We start from the raw sequence: 20,870 nt of genomic DNA on the forward strand, positions 1-20,870 counted from the left end.
GTTTGTTTGATAGATGAGGCTAGAGAATAAGGGTACACAGTAAATCCTTAGTGTTTGTCTTATGAGACCATTTGGTTCCGGGGCTCTGTATTTTAACTCTCAGAGTGAAATTAACAATGAGAATTTTACTGTAGTATACTAAGGACACCTTGTGACTCTCTCTCCGCCATGTGGTGTCTGCATTAAGAACATGCCACTCCACAGAGCTATTTTCAGAGTGTAAGTGTAATGAAATTGAATTGCCATACAGCCAGGGAATGACACATACACACACACACACACACAGATCTGAGGGGATTATATTTGACACGTTCAGCCGCCTGAGTCACTCTGGGTATATTTGAAAGGGTAGATGTGGACACTGTGCGCACATGATTTGACCACTAACTATCCCTCGTCTTGGGACACATACACACAAACACACACACATGCTTTTACTATACTTACTGTATGAAGACTTTCCAGTGATTGAATTAATTCCTATACAACAAAATGTAACCCTAACCACTACACACAGTACCAACCTGAACCTTTGCCCTTAACCTTAATTGTAACCTTAACACTAAAAGAGCCTCCTGAAAAGTGAGGACCAGCAACTATATGTCCTCACTTTACAGGATATTACTCATTTTATTTTCCTAGCCTCAGTCACGACGACATCAGGCGCTTAAAATGATATTAGTATATACACACACAGCTGTATGCAGAAACATCACTGCCCCACCATGCAGCTGTAAATGGATAATATATAAATACACTTGTGCATAACCACACTTGCATGCACACACACACTTTTTACTTAACCCACTCCGGGCCTAAATCTGACTGCTCAGCAGCTGCAGTCTATTTTCACAACACGCACGCACGCGCACACACACACACACACACACACACACACACACACACACACAGAGGGTCATTCCCGGAAAGTGTAAACTGGGATCAGAGGTGCAGTTAATGGCTCGTTCACACTGCAAGAGTTTTGGCCCGATTATGTTGTCGCCAACCTATTCTGGCGCTCGCCGACAAATCCCCCCATCTGACGCAAGATCGGGCTTCGCTCGCTGTGTGTGAAAAGTTAAACTTAGGGACGCCTCGTTGAGCGTCTTCAGATATCTGGCATGTTAGATTATTTGCCACTGTCGCCGACTGGAAATCATAGAGTATGAACGGGGTTGGACCAGCACCCCGAGCAGATCCATGCTACAGCCAATGAGAGCACAGGACGGCTTTTATATTATTTGTATAACTTTTGACTTTTTTTTTTAAGACTGTGAATACAGAATGTACTTTAAGAAGGCTACAGTAGGCTAATGTCCAGTAGCCTATGGTGTGGCGTGTGTGTGTGTGTGTGTGTGTGTGTGTGTGTGTGTGTGTGTGTGTGTGTGTGTGTGTGTGTGTGTGTGTGTGTGTGTGTGTGTGTGTAGTGGGCTACTTACGACAGTCCTGTTCGTCTGAGTCATCCTCACAGTCGTTGTCTCCGTCACACACCCAGGAGCGACGGATGCACTTGCCGTTGTCACAGTGGAAGTCCAGCGGTGAGCAGGTGGGAAGCACTGATGGGTCAAAACAAGACAAGACGAGACAGGACCAAGAGGTCAGTCAAAAATATCATAGAACTGATCTGGACAATTGAAAGGACTGGGGAAGAGGACAAATTCAAATGTATCAGAAAACATCATTGCATAACAGTATGAAACATCATAATTCATACTGTTACGCAATGATGTATTCTAATACATTTTTACTCTGAAACTTGAAGCCCTTTGTTGCGGTAGGCTTATGAAGGTGAAACAGACATCCGCAGGACTCTTACAAAATGATTTAAAACCCACATTTATAACGTTAACAATGATGAGGATACCTGTAAAGAGGAACATGACGAAAACATTGTGGAACAACCAGCAAAAAAACTGGAAGAAATCTGGAAAGACCAATGGAATTACAAAGGCCGTGACCAACATGAAATGGAGAGCAATAAATCAATCAATGCACTGAACACATCACATCAGTGCATTTAAAAGACCACTGCAATAAAGCCAAGCAATCATCTTCAGATGCACTCATATCGCAGAAACTTTCAAACCAACTACCGGTAGATAGGCGTAGTGACTCCATCAGTGACATGAAGAGAGCTTAGGAGAAGCAAACCTAGTTGGAAGAAATTCCTGACAAATTGCAGGCAAGTGACTTCCTTGACATCATCATTGATGAAACAATAAACATAACAGTAACAGAAAAGTTGATTATGAATAATAAAGTAATAGTACTTCAAAGAGATGGAACAAGGCCTTTTCACACACAGGTGCATTACACACATTATTGCAAAAATCCACACAATTTTACATTAAGCCGGTAAATTATAATCTTATCAACCACGTTGGTCGGCCAATAAGATGGCTAGCAGAAACCCTGGACGGACTGCCATCTTGGTGTGTCAGCCAGTTATTGTGACGCATGCATGTTGTATGCCGCTTGCAGAAACCTGGTTACAGACTTGAATCTGACCCCCCCCCCCCCCCCCCGCCTCTCTCTCTGTACCATCTCTCCATCATACTGTCCAATAAACTGGATTAAGTCTCAAAAACAGGCCGCCCTCCGCTAAGAAGCATCCACAGCCGGCACAACTCAGCACATTCCTGCCTAACTTCATATCCGCTCCCAGCACTGACCGCTATTCTACCTATGCAAACAGGCCCTGAAAGACTGGCCCTTTGTCAATCAGAGACAGAGTTAATTTAATTACTACTGGCCGAGAAAGAAAGCAAGGGAGAGAGAGAGAGAGACAGACACAGAGACAGAGAGACCGGTGAGGAGGGAGGGGGAAGGAGAAATCAGAGTGCTCCTTATGGACAATGGACGCCTCCGGCTACTCTCACACGTGTGCGCACGACCGACTGCTCACGTCGATACGAGATATGAAATATTGACGCTGCAACATGAATAATGGATGACGTCACATGGTTTGATAGAAAGAGATACAGATAGCCCCCACCCAGTCACGAAAAGTGGGCTCAATGAATGTGTGGGTGTGTCACAGGCTCTAGTCCTCAGGGAGAGGGGGTGTTCTACTGACCCACCAACCTCTGCACGGCAACCTCTGCATGCTACATTATTGACAGAGACAGAAAGAGAGTGTAAACTAGAAAATGTGCTCCTCGGAGCACAGGTCTCCGCCAGTACTGTTCCTGATTAATCCTGTCTTACCTATTTATATTACATATTGTCACGTCACGTGTCACTTGACCAATGTTAGCTTGGCTGAGACGGACACACACACGGAGGGTAAAACTCTCCTGGCGGAGACAAAAAATCACACCCCATTCATATTTAGAAACAACAGTGGTCATCACAGTGATGGAAGCTCACTTAAAAAAATCACACCCTGTGTGAAGGTAGCGGCGCCTTTGAATACATTATGTCATCGATATGTGTTTATAATGTGTTTATAGCCATGTGTCATGTGAAGCTTGACCAATCACTTTGTTGACGGGTCTGACCAATCAGAGCGTCGACGACAGATAAAGTTAAATTGAGGATCTAACTTTAAATAACTTACCTAGAAGGAGACTTTAGCCAAATAAAAATATATACAAAAAAAAACATGAGGAAATAAAAAATAAACCTTGACATCATAGTGATGTCATGAATAGTCCCCTTGCCTGACAAATCACAACCTTGACGGGCCTGACCAATCAGAACCTTGACGGGCCTGACCAATCAGAACCTTAACGGACTCTTGGATTCTCGATCGTCTCTATCAAACCATTCTGTCATAACGGATGACTGCGTCCCGAACTCAGACTTTCTATACATTCACCCTTCATCTGTTCTTGTATCTTTCTCTTTCTATTCGTCATATTAACTTTAAATAACTTACCTAGACGGAGACTTTAGCCAAATGAATAATAAGATGAAGTCATTGTCATCGTTTATATAGACATCGAATTCTATATTCATGACATCATAGTGATGTCATGAATAGTGACCAATCACAACTTTGGCGCACCTGACCAATCAGAACGTTGACGCACCTGACCAATCAGAACGTTGACGCACCTGACCAATCAGAACGTTGGCGCACCTGACCAATCAGAACGTTGACGCAAAAGCCAGGCATAGAGGGCTAATATCCGCTCTATACCTAAAGGTATAGAGCGGCTAGCGCCGCTAAAAATATAAATGATTTTTTGAAGTGCGTGGTGCTATTCATAGGTTTTTATTGCATCATGCGTCTCGCTAGCCAATCAAAGCATTGGTGACAACATATTGTCACGTGTCACGTGAAGCTTGACCAATGTTAGCTTGGCTGAGACGGACACACACACGGACGGACGGAGACGAAAACATACTCTCCACCATACTGGCGGAGACAATTAAAGGATGGCATCTTTAAGACTGAATAAATGTGCACCATCATGACATCACATCTCTCTATCTGTCATGCATTGACCATACAGTAGTCATGCAGAAGTCATTTTGCTCTTACGTCATTCTCACCCTGACGAGGTGGTTTCCCACCCCTCTGAGTATGACGTATTGTAAGAGCAAAAGGACCGGCATTTGAATGGTCAATTCACATTCTAACCTCTCCTCTGTCTCGCTCTGACTGAAGTTTAAACCCTAATTGGTTTTACAAGGTTCATATATAATCCAATAACGTGGACACGAGAGGATGCTGCTAGACCTGTCAGAAACCTACTGAGATGTTTTGAGGAAGAGCACAACAAGCTTGTCTATCTTGTTTGCCGGAGAGACAATCGGTTCATTCTCAAGCTGAGCGGGTTGATGCACTGATGATGTGTTTTTGAATGGGTCTTGTTATATTTGCACAATCCTCAATCAGCTTAAAAAAGGAGAAAATACCCTATCCCATCTTTTCACTAAATAATTCAGCTCATCTGAGAGTGCAATGTGGAGGGGTGCATTCACAGGGAAATGACCACGCTCACTCAGTCAAGAGAACATAGTTAGTTGCAGTGAGTGATGGTTTAAGGCTTAAACCAGATTTAAACTTAAATCACTTAAAACAGGAATTGATACAAATACATACCGATCGGTAGCACTTGTTTTGCTATGCTTGTAAGCTAACATGAGTCAATGTTTTGTTGATTGGCTCCCTTGCCTGAAACCACATGACATGGATAAAGTTAGCTGTACTCTGCAGCCGGGTAATCACTGAAACATTGAACTTATGTGTTTCACCCAAACAGACCCAAAATAACCGGCACCGCAAGTGTTGAAAGCCTCCGTTGAAATGTATGACTTCTGGTCGCCTAGCCTGCATTTGGTGAAAACCCAGCTTTATTCAAGCAACCACCTCGAAAATAAAAATAAATACTGTTGCTAGATATAGACATAGATCCTCCTTTGCACAAAGAACAGACATGTCGGTGTAAGGGAAATGGAAATGGATGCTCACAAAACGCGCGCACACACACACACACACACACACACACACACACACACACAAAAAGTAAACTCTGGAGATATTGTGGAACATGTACATATAGTAAACACAGATAAATACTCATACCTACAAGGACAGATGCACAAACAGACACACAACACCGCTAGTATGGTGGGCTTGATGCTGGATATCGCTCAAGAGGATCAGCGGGGAGCAGGCAGTTCAGGGTTGATGAGGTCTCTCTGAGTGCTTTGATCTCACTTATCACTGAGATGCTGCCCCACATAGCTCAGCAAACACAACACAACACAACTCAGCTCTCTGTACCCGCTGCATTCCTCTTCCACCCACTGGTACGCACACACACACACACACACACACACACACACACACACACACACACACACACACACACACACACACACACACACACACACACACACACACACACACACACACACACACACACACACACACACACTATATGCAAGCACACACATGCAGAGACAAATATGCAGTACACACACACATATTATATGCGTGTGTGCGTGCGTGTGCATGTGTGTTTGTGTGTGTCTACAGTATATATTACATATATAAGGGCTGTCAACAAATAATCAAAATGTGAGCATAGTCAAATATATTCAAGTTATGTTTGAATTAAAACATTAAAAATCTGCCTTGTGAGTTCCCGCAAGAGCCTGGCCACCAGTAACCTTGCACAGAAGCTCCTCCGAGATCACAGAGCCATCTACACTTCCAAGTTACACCTCCCCTTTGCTGTCTGCACTCCGCAGATTGACAACACTGAAATCAAATCACACAACAAGAACTTGAATTGTTTCAACAATGAATGAAGCAGAACTGGGCGATCCATTTAGATATGATGGCAGACATCATAGTTCACAGCCCCAGACTCGACCGAAGAAAGTGATCTATTGTTTGTTGTCACTCAAGGTAAGACTTCTTTGCTTTCACATTGCATTCTTTAATTTTAATTAAATATTACAAAAGTGTAGGCTATACTGAGTCTGATAGGCTGAATAGATTGGGCATAATTTCAAATTAAGGATTGTTCCATGATTACAGCATGTCTCTCGGAGCGATCCATGTCCGTTCTTCGTAAAACTTCAATTAATAGACTGGGCTATTATCTAACCTTATTAAATTTAGGCTATCCACAGAATAAAAAACTCTGCGAATGGTTCTTTGGTTAGGGCCTGCATGGAGCTGAGTGCTGAGAAGGCTGTGAATGTTTTTTTCCCCAAATGTTAATCAACATAGCTGGCCTAATCCCCCTTATTGTCATATCAGGAGTGAACTGAAGGTACAGTGAATACTTGATTAAAGGGGATGTGAATTTGAAGTTTGATAGTAATTTCTAACCGGTCATTTACGTCCCGGCGTTGAATCGTTAACACAACAGCCATGAGAGGTCCAGGTTTACGTTGTTTCAGCTAAGCTATTTGTGCTAATAACACGTGTGTTATAGTGCTATGGAGATGATATCCAAAGCGCTCTTCCGCTCATAAAACGCTGTCTGTGTGGACACGGCTCCTAAATCAAAGTGCTGCATAACTTTGTAGCTGTGAGCCAGGTCTGTGCTGGCGTTGTCTGCAAGTCCACCCATCCCAATCCCATAGCCTGCGGGGACCGTAACCATGACAACACAGCCCCATAGGCTGTGGCCGCACGTGTGCAGTAACTCCGAAACTGTTCCAGATATATAGCCCGCGGGGAACGTAACCGTGGCAACAGTGCATCTATAGCCCGTTGCTGCACATGTGCAGGAACTCCGAAACTCTGCTGCTTAAAGTATGACAGAGTTGACAAAAACAGTAATAAACAACTCAAATTTGGGGAAAGTGAAAAACGGGCAATGTCACTGTCACGGTCAATGCCGGTGTGGAAGTTCTGATCAATTGCTCAACCCATTGAGGGAGAAAAATGTGCAACAGACAGAGGTTCCATAAATTAATAGTAGGATCACAAGCACAATGTTCTTGTGATCCTACTATTAATTTATGGAACCTCTATGGAACCTCTCACATGAATTACTGCTGTGAGACACAGACCAAAGCTGTGTCAGGCAAGGCAACCGAGGTAGAGGATATTCCCTTCTCCAGTGTCTCTGTTTCAACTCCCTGAGGGTGAAATAATCCAAAGATATCGTTTCAGGAGCTATTCCATTATGCAGTTGCACGCACTGAATTGATGGGCCACTTTTACGGGTGTGTGTGGCTGACACTTTCAATTGCCGTCAGGTCAGCGTTGTTGAATTAGTCTTTACGTTGAAGTATGCCACTTGCCCTTCCAGCTGCTGACTACTAGCGCCGTTTGCTGACGCAGAGCTCATCACAGTAGCTGGTTTTGCACTACAAGCTCATTAGAACAAACTTCTTACCGTGGCACAAAAATAATCTACAATCTGCCTATGAAATGGCATTTAAAGTCTTAACACAAGAACTCACAAATACCGCATCCCCAGTAAATACAGAAACAAAACACGCACATATGCACACGGTCCTGCATGGACGCAAATGTTCATACCATACCCGTTCTACTTCTTAACACGTTTGTGTCATTCACATATTATGAAGTACTAGAGTTTCGGGGGGCTACGCCCCCCTCAACCCCAGCCGCGCACGGGGCCCAGCGTGGCCGCGTGTATATTGGGGTACTCAAATTGCTGGAGTAAAACTGTGGAAAAGTAAAAAAAAAAAAAAAAAAAATTGAAAAAAATATATTTTTGATGTTTGAGGGGGACCCCCGCGGACCCCCTGCTGGTCGACGGCCCCCCTGTGGAGTGTTGGGCCGCGCGGGGACCCCCCTGGAACATGGCGGACCCCTTCGGTGTATTTTTTTTTTTCATGAAGGTGGTTGCTTGTTTCTGGCGCTTGTTTTTAGAGAACCTGGCATGCCAACGACTTGGCAACCCGACTTGTTTGTTTTTGTGTTTGGGATGAACATGGCACGTGAAGGACGGACATAGTGTGATCGAGACATGAGTGAAGTGAAAGTAACGGCCTGGGTGGAACAAAGGAGGTACGTAAGAAGGGGGGGGGGGGGGGGGGGGGTTGAAGCAAAGGAGCTGCGTGTGTGTTGGTGTGGAGGAGATGGGCAGAGTGCAATGGCGGCGCAAGCCAGCGCATGCTGGCAGCTGTTGTGGTGATGAGGTCGTGCGCAGGGTAAACGGTACGAAGCTGCCTCCCCTTCCGTTTTGTCCGACATTTGGTGAGTAGAATTAATTATGTTGCGCGGTGGAAAAGCTGTAGTGAGCAGTGAGATGTCCCCTACGCGAGGCGTAAATTCAGCGCGGCCGCCGTGGCGAGTCAGTTGCCGACATGTGGTCTGGCGGTGCGTTGTTTATTCGATAACAGAGCTGTGGGGTGTCGCACCCAGGGTGCGGAAGTTGCTCGCCATTTATATAGTTAGATATGAAACTTTCCCTTTGGCATTCTCCATTTGTCCTCTCGCTTTCCTCCAGAGCATCCATGGACACACACACACACACACACACACACACACACACACACACACACACACACACACACACACACACACACACACACACACACACACACACACACCTTGCCCTTCACTAAGCTATTCCAGTCAGAGTTCACAGAATTCCCGCTCGCATTCCAAAAGTCATTCCCATTTCCCACAGACATACACCTGCCATTCCCATCATCAGCACTAAAGTTAGACGGATACACATCGACATTCTATCTCTCTCTCTCACACACACACACACACACACACACACACACACACACACACACACACACATTTGTGTGTGTGTGTGTGTGTGTGTGTGTGTGTGTGTGTGTGTGTGTGTGTGTGTGTGTGTGTGTGTGTGTGTGTGTGTGTGTGTGTGTGTGTGTGTGTGTGTGTGTGTGTGTGTGTGTGTGTGTATATATATGAAGTGTGCATATGAAGTGTCTGTGTGCGTGTGTGTGTGTGTGTGCATGAGCATGAGTAAGTGGTACTGTATGTTTCTTGGGCATACATACTACATTTCTCCGGTGCGCATGCTTGTGTGCACATACTATGCACAGAGGCACATGAGTGGACAAGCGTTCCTGTGCACACACGTGTGTGTGTCTCTCTCTGGTGTGTTGTTGTCAGCTGTGCGTCTGGAGGAAGATGTATGTGCACGTCGTTAAAGTGGTCTGGAGGAGCCGAGGGTAATGGCCTCCTCTTTACCGGAGCGCAGCTGAATCAAGTACCCCTAATGGGACCAATATATCTGCCTAAACACTGCTCATCACACCAGCACCATGGAGCGAGGCATAGATGGAGAGATTAAGAGCGAGAGAGAGAGAGAGACTGTAGAGGCGAGGGATCTGGTTCTTACTATGACAAAAACAGATGTGGACCTATGAGGGTGATCTCTGTGTGTGTGTGTGTGTGTGTGTGTGTGTGTGTGTGTGTGTGTGTGTGTGTGTGTGTGTGTGTGTGTGTGTGTGTGTGTGTGTGTGTGTGTGTGTGTGTGTGTGTGTGTGTGTGTGTGTGTGTGTGTGTGTGTGTGTGTGTGTGTGTGTGTGTGTGTGTGTGTGTGTGTGTGTGTGTGTGTGTGTGTGTGTGTGTGTGTGTGTGTGTGCGTGCGCGCGCGCGCGTGTGTGCGTGCGTGCGTGCGTGCGTGCGTGCGTGTTGTGTCTCAAGTCGAATATTTCATCTGACTGTCTGATAAAGGTTTATGCCTTATACATAACCACTAAAACATGCAGAATGGACATCATTGTTATGGTCGTTAAGCCGTACTACCTTTCCTACCTCCTTTCCACTTCTCTTTTCTCTCATCCCTCTTTGCTTTCCTCTCCTCTTTCCTTTCCTCTCTACACCTCTGCTCTCCTCGTCAACATCGGACAAGCATTTCTTTTCTCTTACGACATCAGCATCATCTACATCTCACGCCTGTGATGTGGCTCGCTTGTCATTCATGCATTCTGAAATTCTAGTACCATAATTCACTGCCTTCATGTCTCGAGTATTTGCATCATTCGTCTCATCTCTTATCAGCCTGAAGACTTCAAGTCATTTGATAGAGTGTTTGTCATCTTTTCAAGATGGCTCTTAAGATGGGTTTTACCTTCACTGTCATTCCAGTGTTTACTAGAATTTAAAGAGAAGTAAGCATGTGGGGTGTATTAGTCTTGCTCAAGGGCACCTCTAAAGCAGCTACAGAGGAAAGCATGTTTTAAATCACTTGCTCTCTAGACTTAACCACAGCGTTCCTATTCTGGGCAGGTCACAATAGTGAAATTCAGTGAAAATAGCAGATCTATAAGTTTACAACATGTCACGTTGCAATGTGTTTTGAGCTTGTATTATTTTACATATTTTTGATATTTGACATACAACGAGAGCAGGTTTAAGAGCGGTTTAACCCCTGACTAGTGTGGTGGATTTGTGACTTTGTGACTGACTATACTGAAAACGCCCTTTCGGATCCCATCAACTTTCTGTACAGATGGATGGATCCACCCGTTTCAGTGTTTCATGCCACATTCACTTGAGCACACATGCACTGTAACCTGTATGTTATCTAGACATTAACCGATGGGGCTGTATGTGTGAACGCAAAATAATGTCTGACTCAACAATACGGACCTGACATGCAGTAGTAATGTAGACCACGACTACAATCTGACGTGCAGACATAGAGACCAATGATATTTGTCCAACTCGGAGGACGACTTGTTTTGGTGAAACTAGGCTGTAGCTTGTTGTCTACATCAGTGGTTCTCAAACATTTTCATGTCAAGGACCCCCAAAATGATATGTATTTGGCCGCGGATTTGGCCGCTGTCATGTTCTATGGAAGGAAATTAATATCTTGCATCTTCCTTACACTGTTACTGTAAATGGGAGTAGTTAACTTGTGTGTCCACTACCCAGACAATGCCCCTCGCCTAATCAAACAGACTTATGTGAGAACGCAGCTGAGACAGCCATTCTCCTGTTGCGAACAGTACATGTGTGAAAGGGCAGCATCGGACAATGTGCCGACCTGATTCCCTGGACATTTTCCAGAGTCTATATGTGAAAAGGGCACCACATACTGTACAACAAACCCTCAGGATCTACGCACCTCACTTCACTTCTCTCCTCCGTCTCATCTGCCTACTACCTCCATCTCTCCTTTCCTTAATCTTTTCCTCCCTCTCCAACTCACACTCCTCCTCTCCGTCTCCCCTCTCTCTCCCTCTCTCAATCTCTCTCCTAGCCTGTCGCTCTGTATTTTCTTTTCATAACCTCTCCCGACAAGGAACGCCTTATCAGATACATGGAGAGCTCAGTCCTTCAGAGAACAAACTGGCACTGGCAGCAAGGTTTTTCTTGGCAGTGGTAGCTGTAAGCTGCCCTTTTTCTTTTCTTTTTTTAACAGGCAATAGATCCATCATAACAGCTTAGTGTTGCCCCGAATGCTGGCCCATCCCGTGCCGCAAAGTCAACACACCTCGTAGCAATGCAGAGAGAACGGAGAAATATTGTATGTTATGATAATAATAATAATAATGTCTTTATTGTACCCTCAGGGATATTCATCTTCACAGTCTGTTCAACAAGAAAAACGCATAACCAAATAGCACAGAACAACATAGCACAACAACATAACACCAAGAGAATGAAGTGTATTCTGGGGACATGACGTCCCCAGTTTACACAAATACCGTCCCATCAGCAAGTCAATGGCTGAAGGGACAAAATTTCTACTAAAATCAGCTTTTTCCTGTTCTGTATCTTCGCCCAGATGGCATGAGTTCGAAGTGACGATGTAAAGGATGATCAGTGTCATTTTCTATTGTGCCCAATGGCACAACTGTATCGCTCTTGCAGTGGTGTATGCGAGATCGTGTACACTATTAACCCCCCTCCCCCGCAATCATTGATAAGGACGGTCTTGAAGCTGACCACACAACCACACAAAGAGTGGCACCAGACCCTACCACAGTCTAATAATGTCCTCGCATCCTCAAAACATAAAAGCTACTGAACCACATTTACAGTCCACTCCTTGAGCTTACACCCTGTGCTGCTACATCATTTGCAGAAAGCTTATGGATAAGCCATTTCCTGGACAACTCCAACATTGACTGGCCACAGGTAATTACGTCTGCTGGTATAAAATAAAATGGATATTCTGGGGGAAGTACAGTACAGTCCAATGGGGGTTTGTGAATGGATGCGGTGCGCACACATTGAATTATTTACTTACTACAACCACACACAGTTCTGCTTTCAGACCTTTATTGCACCTCGGAGTCATTCAAAACAAATATTTACCTGGGTTTATGAAAAACCCATATACTAATGATATAACATTGACAGCTGCCTTCTCTGGCAATATGAATGTGTGTGCCAGAGATAAGGAAGCTTAAACACACACACACACACACACACACACACACACACACACACACACACTAGAGATCTCAACGGGCCTGAAAATTAAGGCCCAAGCTCGGCACAAACAATTACCATTCTTTTAGGCCCAAAAACCCAAATATCCTAAAAAGGTGTCTTGGTGTCACGCATCCAACAAGCTTTGAACTGAGCAGATTGGACCTTCCGTTCCAGAGATAATGGCCAAAACATCTTGAAAACTGACACTTTCATCGATATTGCGATTTTGGCCATTATCGGTCGTTTTTCTTTAATAACACGGGCTAGGAAGCCCGTGTTATTAAAAGGTGTCATTGCGTGCTTAATGTCCTCTAAGGCAAAAGAAAATATCGCCTGCCCTAAATGTAAGTCCTGGGGCCACTGTACCTGAGTAAAGATCACTTTGAGTTGCATCCAACACATGCACTACCATTTCCGTCGGCCTTACCGTTATAGCCTGGGACCAGACGAATCTGCGAGTTGAAAAAAAAATTGCACTCTGCGATTTGGGTCTGGCACCGCTCCATAGAGAATCCATTTCCTGCTCCAGAAGACGGGGGTAACCAATCAGGGCCCAGTATTCAAATATGGGAGACTGTAATTGGTAATTGTTTTGTAGGTCTAACCAATTGCGTCGAGAGTCATTGTTTTGATCCCGCCCCCTTGGAAAAAAAACTTCCTCATAGAAGCACCAGACTCATATCCATGCAGTGATATAGTCTGTCTACGCCAGGCTATTACCGTTAGGCCACTAGGGACAGTTGAAATTTGGGGATTATTTTTTTCCACGGGCAGAATTTGAGAACTCTCAACACACACACACACACACACACACACACACACACACACACACACACACACACACACACACACACACACACACACACACACACACACACACACACACACACACACACACACACACACACACACACACACAGGTTTTGCAAACTTTTGAGGACACTGCATTCACTTACATTCATTCCATATCAACCTACCCTAAACTTAACCGTACCCAAACCAACCCTAACAGGACAGTACAGGACAGATTTAGTACAGGAACTGTACTAAAATCTTGGTCACCAAAGTTTGACCCAAATTAGACATGCATCCCCAAACAACTGGTTTCATGTCCAAAACCGTCTCAAAATGTGACACACACACAAGTGTGCAAACATAAGGAGCACTGGATGGCACATGAGTGTTTTGCTATGCGTCTGCTTGTCTAGTCTACTTCATTTCAACACACGCAGGTCTGAGTGAAACCTCCTCAAACGACACAGTGTTTTAAAAGGCCAACGCTGCTCCTATTTCTTCTCTCTGCCCTGCAGTGTCCTCTAATCATGGCCCTTTCTCTCTGAACAAGTGTCCTTCAGTCACTTATTGAGCAAGGAGTAAATATTTAGGGAGAGGGAAATGGAGAGAGAGAGAGAGAGAGAGAGAGATGGCACGCAAGGGCCCCAGCAAAGCGAAAGAGAGAAAGAAAGAATAAGGAGGGAGCGAGAGAGGACGGAAAGAGGGTGGAGGAAAGAGAGGATTATGCTAATGTCTACCAATGCAAACAACTTCGTTCAAAGACTGACACAAAGAGCACGACCCAGAGAGACAGACAGACAGACAGACAGACAGACAGACAGACAGACAGACAGACAAGTCAGACAGACAGACAGACGAGTCAGAGAGAGAGTGTGTGAGAGAGTCAGAGATTGACAGTCAGAGAGAGGTGGATAGAGAGTTAATACATAGAGAGCCAAAGATTCAGAGAGAGAGAGTGAGGGTTAAAATATAGAGGCAAACAGGCTGAGGTATCTACTAAAACCACACAGCAGGAAATACATGAGAAGCACAAGACAAAAAGGAGAGTGTGAAAAGATTGTGAGGAAGGTGGAAGGAAAAATGGCAAAAATTGATGGAGAGAGGAAGAGAAATGGATGAAAATGGGCAGAAGAATAGAACGAGAGGTAGAAGTATAGATGATGATGGGAACAGAGGGAGATTCATGGAGGGACAGAGAGAGGGAAGGGGGGGGGGGGGGATGGGTATCATAATCTCCTCCTCTGATGCCTGTTCTTGGCTCATGCTGGTCAATGGTACGGGTCCCCAGAGAGAGAGAAAGAGAAAGGGGGGGATCGGAGGGCAACGGAGGTCCATTGTCACTTTTTTGGTGTTTCATAAGAGAGAGAGAGAGAGAGAGAGAGAGAGAGAGAGGGCGCACGTGTGTGTGCGTGCGTGTGTGTGCGCTTTTGCATAATGTGTACTATATGCACATCATGCACACATGTGTGCATGTTGGTGTGTCACGCGACGTTCTCCCGCTGAGTTGAAAGGCAGCATAATGTGTTAATAATGCAGGTAGGTTTTGAGTTGACGAGGTCATTGATGAAAAGCACCTTTCTCCCCGAAATTCATGACATTGGGGAGAGCAGGCCTCATGCAGTGAGAGGAGAAAACACTGTCTCTCTTGCATTCCCTCTGAAAGCCCTGCACACCCACCCACCACTGCCTCAGTACACAACTCCCCTCCTCTCAACCCCTCACTCTGGCCCCAAAGCATTTACTATTTACTGTTGCAGCCTTTCAACTCAGCGGGAGACCGGTGCGTGTTTTTTGTGTGTGCACGCACATAACGCATACGCAGTGGTGTAAAGTAACCAAGTACATTTACTCAAGTACTGTACTTAAGTACAATTTTGAGGTATTTTTACTTTACTGGAGTAATTCCAATTTGCAGTACTTTTACTTCTACTCCACTACATCTCAGAGGCAAATATTATACTTTTACTCCAGTACAATTATTTGAAAACTTAATTACTAGTTACTTTGTAGATTTTGATTATTATTACAAAAGATACATTACCCACTTCAGCCCTATATACATTTTGTCCATTTGAAAATAGCCGATCTACAAGCTCACAATGCTTTGCGATGCGACGCATTGCAGTATTGATACTTTTACCTGTAAAACATTTGAGCACTTTTTCCACCACTGGTGTGTGTGTGTGTGTGTGTGTGTGTGTGTGTGTGTGTGTGTGTGTGTGTGTGTGTGTGTGTGTGTGTGTGTGTGTGTGTGTGTGTGTGTGTGTGTGTGTGTGTGTGTGTGCATTAATGTTTTAAAATTAAAATCTTGCTGACATCCAATTTAAGAAAAATTATATAACATGACATTTTAAAGATTTTTTGTTTTATTATTATACTACTACACTCTCAGGAGGATGTAGAATAATGAGGAGGATGTCAAGCCCGTATCCCAGCGGCTTGGGTGATATCAAATAATAATATTAATTGACAGTAATAAAACAATATTAGTTGAAAAGAAAATACATTCATAAGACCGTAAACATTTTCTTTCTGCTGACATTGTGCAGCACTGCACATCCAAGGTTGCCTAATGACACTAACAGAGCAAAATGTAAATTACAAAAATCCTTGAAAGTGAGTGTGTAGGAGGGGTGGGGGGAGGGCACAAAAGATCCCCTGGTTCCCTGTGTTTTGGCACCTCACTATCGTACTGAATTATTGTGATATCGCCCGAGCTTAGTCATCGCATTGATCGGTTAAGCCACCAGGACACCTAGCTTCACGGTCAGTGCAAAGTCTGGGTCCCCATACAAAGCCATTTGAGAACAACTGGCTCAGAACTCAGTCTGGACCATTTTCAAAGCCAGACATGTGTCATCTCTCTCTTTCTCTCTCTCTCCATGCATGCCACCAAGTGCGGACAGCTGTACTGATGAAAGTGGGGATGTTATTAATTTGACGAAGCCTCTTTGATTTATGCCTTCATTAAGTCTGGTCTGGGCTAATTAGCGAAGCGTCCTTGAGACACACGACCTGACTATGCTCTCTAACTTCTATCAAAGTACCCAGGTGTGAAGACGAGGATGCAAATTAACCCCCCGCCCGCCCGACACAGATGCACTCGATGAAACTCTTTCAAGGGAGCGATTGTGAAACCAACCATTCGTACACATGTTATCACTTTGTTCATATTTACGTTGTACCTTTTATCGAATGCAGTTCAGCCCGTCATGCGGTCTGACTCACAACAATTATGTAGAATAAGAATAAGGGGCTAGATTAAAAACATTATATGAGCAAACAACACTCGGGAATAGCGTGTCAGGGACAACAGTTTGAAATGACATCACACCAAACTTCCACTTCCACTCACTGTCGAACAAAGACGGCCAAATGTGTTTTAAAGCAGGCAGATTTATGGTCGTCCAGAGGGATCCCCCCCATGTTCTCCGTCTCTCAGTGTGGTCCTCAATAAAGAGGAGATGAACGCCATATGTTAGGTGCTATGAGGGGTGGGGATCGGGGGGGGGGGGGGTCCTGCATTCTTCCACACCTTCCACTGCCTCCTGCCATCAATGTCCACCCTACACCCTGTCCCCCTCTGAACCCACATGTCCCTCCTGAGCAGGAGAACGTTGTTATTCCGAATGTTTACAACCCTGTATGTCACACTCTCTCTCTCTCACACACACACACACACACACACACACACACTTCTGTAAGGTCCATCGTCTCTCGTTCTCATCCATTCTATGTGTATTCATGAAAGTCTGAACACACACTCAGCCACACACATGTCCATCATCACGCACGACATGCACAAAACTTACCAGAGACAGCTTCCACATGAATTCTACATCGTAATTACATGAGTTGCTTCATAGACAAAATGTACCACTTTGGCTCCTGTTCTGACACACACACACACACACACACACACACACACACACACACACACACACACACACACACACACACACACACACACACACACACACACACACACACACACACACACACACACACACACACACACACACACACACACACACACACACAGTGTGGTCTTCCAACCCCAGAATTGTGCTTTCTCTGGAAATTGCTAAATTGATATAAATTGGCCCTGGCTCCTCATGGGAATATATGCACAAAATGTGTGTGTGTGTGTGTGTGTGTGTGTGTGTGTGTGTGTGTGTGTGTGTGTGTGTGTGTGTGTGTGTGTGTGTGTGTGTGTGTGTGTGTGTATATATCTGTAATGAAGTCTGGATGCCACAGTCTAACGTGATTCTGCTGAATCAAGAGATTCTTCTGTGTGCTAAATCTGTGTGTGTGTGTGTGTGTGTGTGTGTGTGTGTGTGTGTGTGTGTGTGTGTGTGTGTGTGTGTGTGTGTGTGTGTGTGTGTGTGTGTGTATGTGTCTACGTTTGCATTTTGACTGAATGCATTGTGTGTCTGCATGTGTGTGTGTGTGTGTGTGTGTGTGTGTGTGTGTGTGTGTGTGTGTGTGTGTGTGTGTGTGTGTGTGTACCTTTCCTGCTGAACTATGGAAATTTAGTTGAAATACCGCCTCGATAAATTCAATTCTGCACTGTGTTTTGAGAATGTCATTCAAAACCATACTATTTCTGTCCTGTTTTTTTCCCCTTCGTTCTTCTTTCTTTCTTTTTTTTAACGAACCCCCTCAGTTAATTCAATCAGGGTAATAGAAGCCAGGTCACATGGGCCTGCACCTCCCCGAGTTATATGCATGTAGGCGCACACAGAGACACACACACACACGCGTGCGCGGACACACACACACACACACTCCAGAAATCCGAGCCATGCCTTTAAATCAGTAATAAAAAAAAAGATGGCTCTAGACCATAACATGTAACTTTATGCAACAGCCAGAAGCGAGCCAAAGTGATCAAATACCATGGAACAAAAACGCAGGGATAAAACCTTCAGCCAAAACCAGCAAGTCAACCTTTAAACCAGTCAAAATGCAGTAAAACGTAAAATACACTTTTGTGGATGCTTTTATCCAAAGTGCCATTCCATTCCATATTCAATGGGAATGGAACTGCAAAACATAGCCATGCCCGTATTAATGCTTTAATGTTTTACCAAGGAATGGAATCCTCTATACAGCGTCTATACAGTACGGAAAACCATCGTGAATTAAACCTTAAATGTTGTCTTTTCCTGGTCTTAAAGACTGCATTACAGTTCAATTAATTTTATTTGACCTTTATACAGGTAAAATCCCATTAAGATTCAAGATCTCTTTTACGACAGAGCTCTGTCCAGGGTAGCAGCAGAACAAACATTTTTCAACATACAACAACATATTAACAGAATATAAAAAATATATAATATTATTATTAATAATAATAATAGTATTATTATTAATAGTGTAACAAATGATAGAATATTCTGGAAGTATTACACTGTACTGAGTGAAATAAATAATGCCTCTACCTGTTTGGACATCATATCCACATTACTAATGAACATTTATCAAAATGTGTAAATATCTCTATATTGAGGTACTCGGCAAAAAAATATAGTCATATTTGATTCAGTCAATTTTGCCCAGCCCTACTAGGGCTGTTCCCCTCCTTCCCTCCCTCTGCCATGCTGGTTGAAGAGCACATCACTACATCCCACAGTGGATGTATTTCCATCACCTCAAGCTCAACACAGACAAAACTGAGTTTCTCTTCTCCTTCTCCTCACTATTGTTACTCAGCAGCAGCAGTCAGTAAAAATGTTGTTGCTTAAACAGCAATACGTTTTGTACACACCATCTTGTTAAGGTGGAGAGTGCTGTTATTCATAGGCTTAACTCTGTTGAATGGTTTTAGTGTGAAACAATAGCATTATAAGGGTAAAATTAGAGGTGCATCCCCTGGATACATGAATAATGATTTTATTGTATCCTTTCAGATTTTAAAGCGTCAGGGACGTAGGATGCATAGCTACAGTAACACCATCACTGCACATCACACATACTGTAGCTGTACAGCAAAGTGCAGCAGTACTGATGGTACGACACAGCAGCAGTAAATTCTAAGGAAAGGCTTAACCCATTGAGACCGTTTCTATATCAGTGGTGCTCAATCTTTTTCATGTCAAGGACCCCCAAAATGATATGTATTTGGCCGCCGACCCCCATCAAAATATTTTGTTCCAGGGACCCCCCAGAAGCAAATATTTGAGTTAAAAATGTTCGCTTTAAAAATATATATATTCAAAGATTTGCACACATTTTCACGATTTTTCAAAAATAGCAGATCTACAAGCTCATAGCGCGGCACTCGGTGCCGCGCTATGAGCTTGTAGATCTGCTATTTTTGAATAGCCCAAAGTGTAAAATAATGCTTTTTAGCTCAAATCTAAAAATGACACAGTTCCAGGTCTTAATGGGTTAAACATTCCACCGGGGCTGATCTCTGAGTGGACAATTTAATAGCTGTACAATTTAATAAGTCCCCTAAAAAAAAGGAAAAAGTGACACGTCTCTCCGATGTGAGCTTTGTGATTAAGAGACTGGCTGGAGCGCGTCCAAGGAGCAGACGGGCGAGGTGTGCGCCGTCTGATGTACTGTGGGGTCGATCAGACAGTACTAATGGATTGGGAACGGCTAGTGAATGGCGCGCTGGTTTTCCGCGTGGCGCCCCCTAAACAGGGAGACACACCGCAGATCAATACACGGCGATCAGGAGCCGTGGAATGTTCTATTGGCTGGCAGATCAATAGTGCTTAGCGCCCCCCCCCCACCATCCCCACCCAAGTAGACTAATGTGATAGAGAAAGACAGATGGAGGAAGGTTAGTACACGAGCATAGCATACACACACACACGCGCACACGTGCGTGCACACACACACTGAGTCCTGACAGGTTTAGGACGTGTCAAACAAAGAGGAGCAGCATCTGGTGCTTCACAGTAATAGAAAAAAGAAAAGCCTGAAGGCAGACAGCAGTTGACAACATCAATATAGGAAAGAGTACAAAAAGGAATAAAAGCACAGTTTTTCTTCACTCCTCCTTGACATGCTCTGCTGAGAGAATAACTCCCCAATCGACCCACCCACCCCCCCACTCTGCTGCCAAGGCTTCCCTGTAGCCCCTACCCCTCTGCCCCCCGGAATGCTATGCCATGCCCAAAAGTCACTCAGGCCTTATTGCACTGGGCATTCGCTGAAGCACAGTACAGCGACAAACAGGGAATTGACTTGACATTGTGTACGGAACACAGTAAAAAACCTCAGTGTTAACTGAGAG

The 20,870-nt window shown here is 44.3% G+C and overlaps 1 protein-coding gene across 3 annotated transcripts in view; it reads right to left on the reverse strand.

Annotated features, from left to right (window-relative positions):
* lrp4 (low density lipoprotein receptor-related protein 4) overlaps window positions 1–20,870 on the reverse strand; it is a 113,788-nt gene that overhangs the window by 42,255 nt on the left and 50,663 nt on the right. For all 3 annotated transcript variants that reach the window (XM_084062783.1, XM_084062782.1, XM_084062784.1), the window contains exon 3: window positions 1,440–1,556. In XM_084062783.1, the coding sequence (XP_083918909.1) occupies window positions 1,440–1,556 (117 nt within the window). The remainder of the gene's footprint in view (window positions 1–1,439; window positions 1,557–20,870) is intronic.

This window comes from Gymnoscopelus microlampas (assembly GCF_963454915.1).
Source record: "Gymnoscopelus microlampas genome assembly, chromosome: 1".
NCBI lineage: Eukaryota > Metazoa > Chordata > Actinopteri > Myctophiformes > Myctophidae > Gymnoscopelus > Gymnoscopelus microlampas.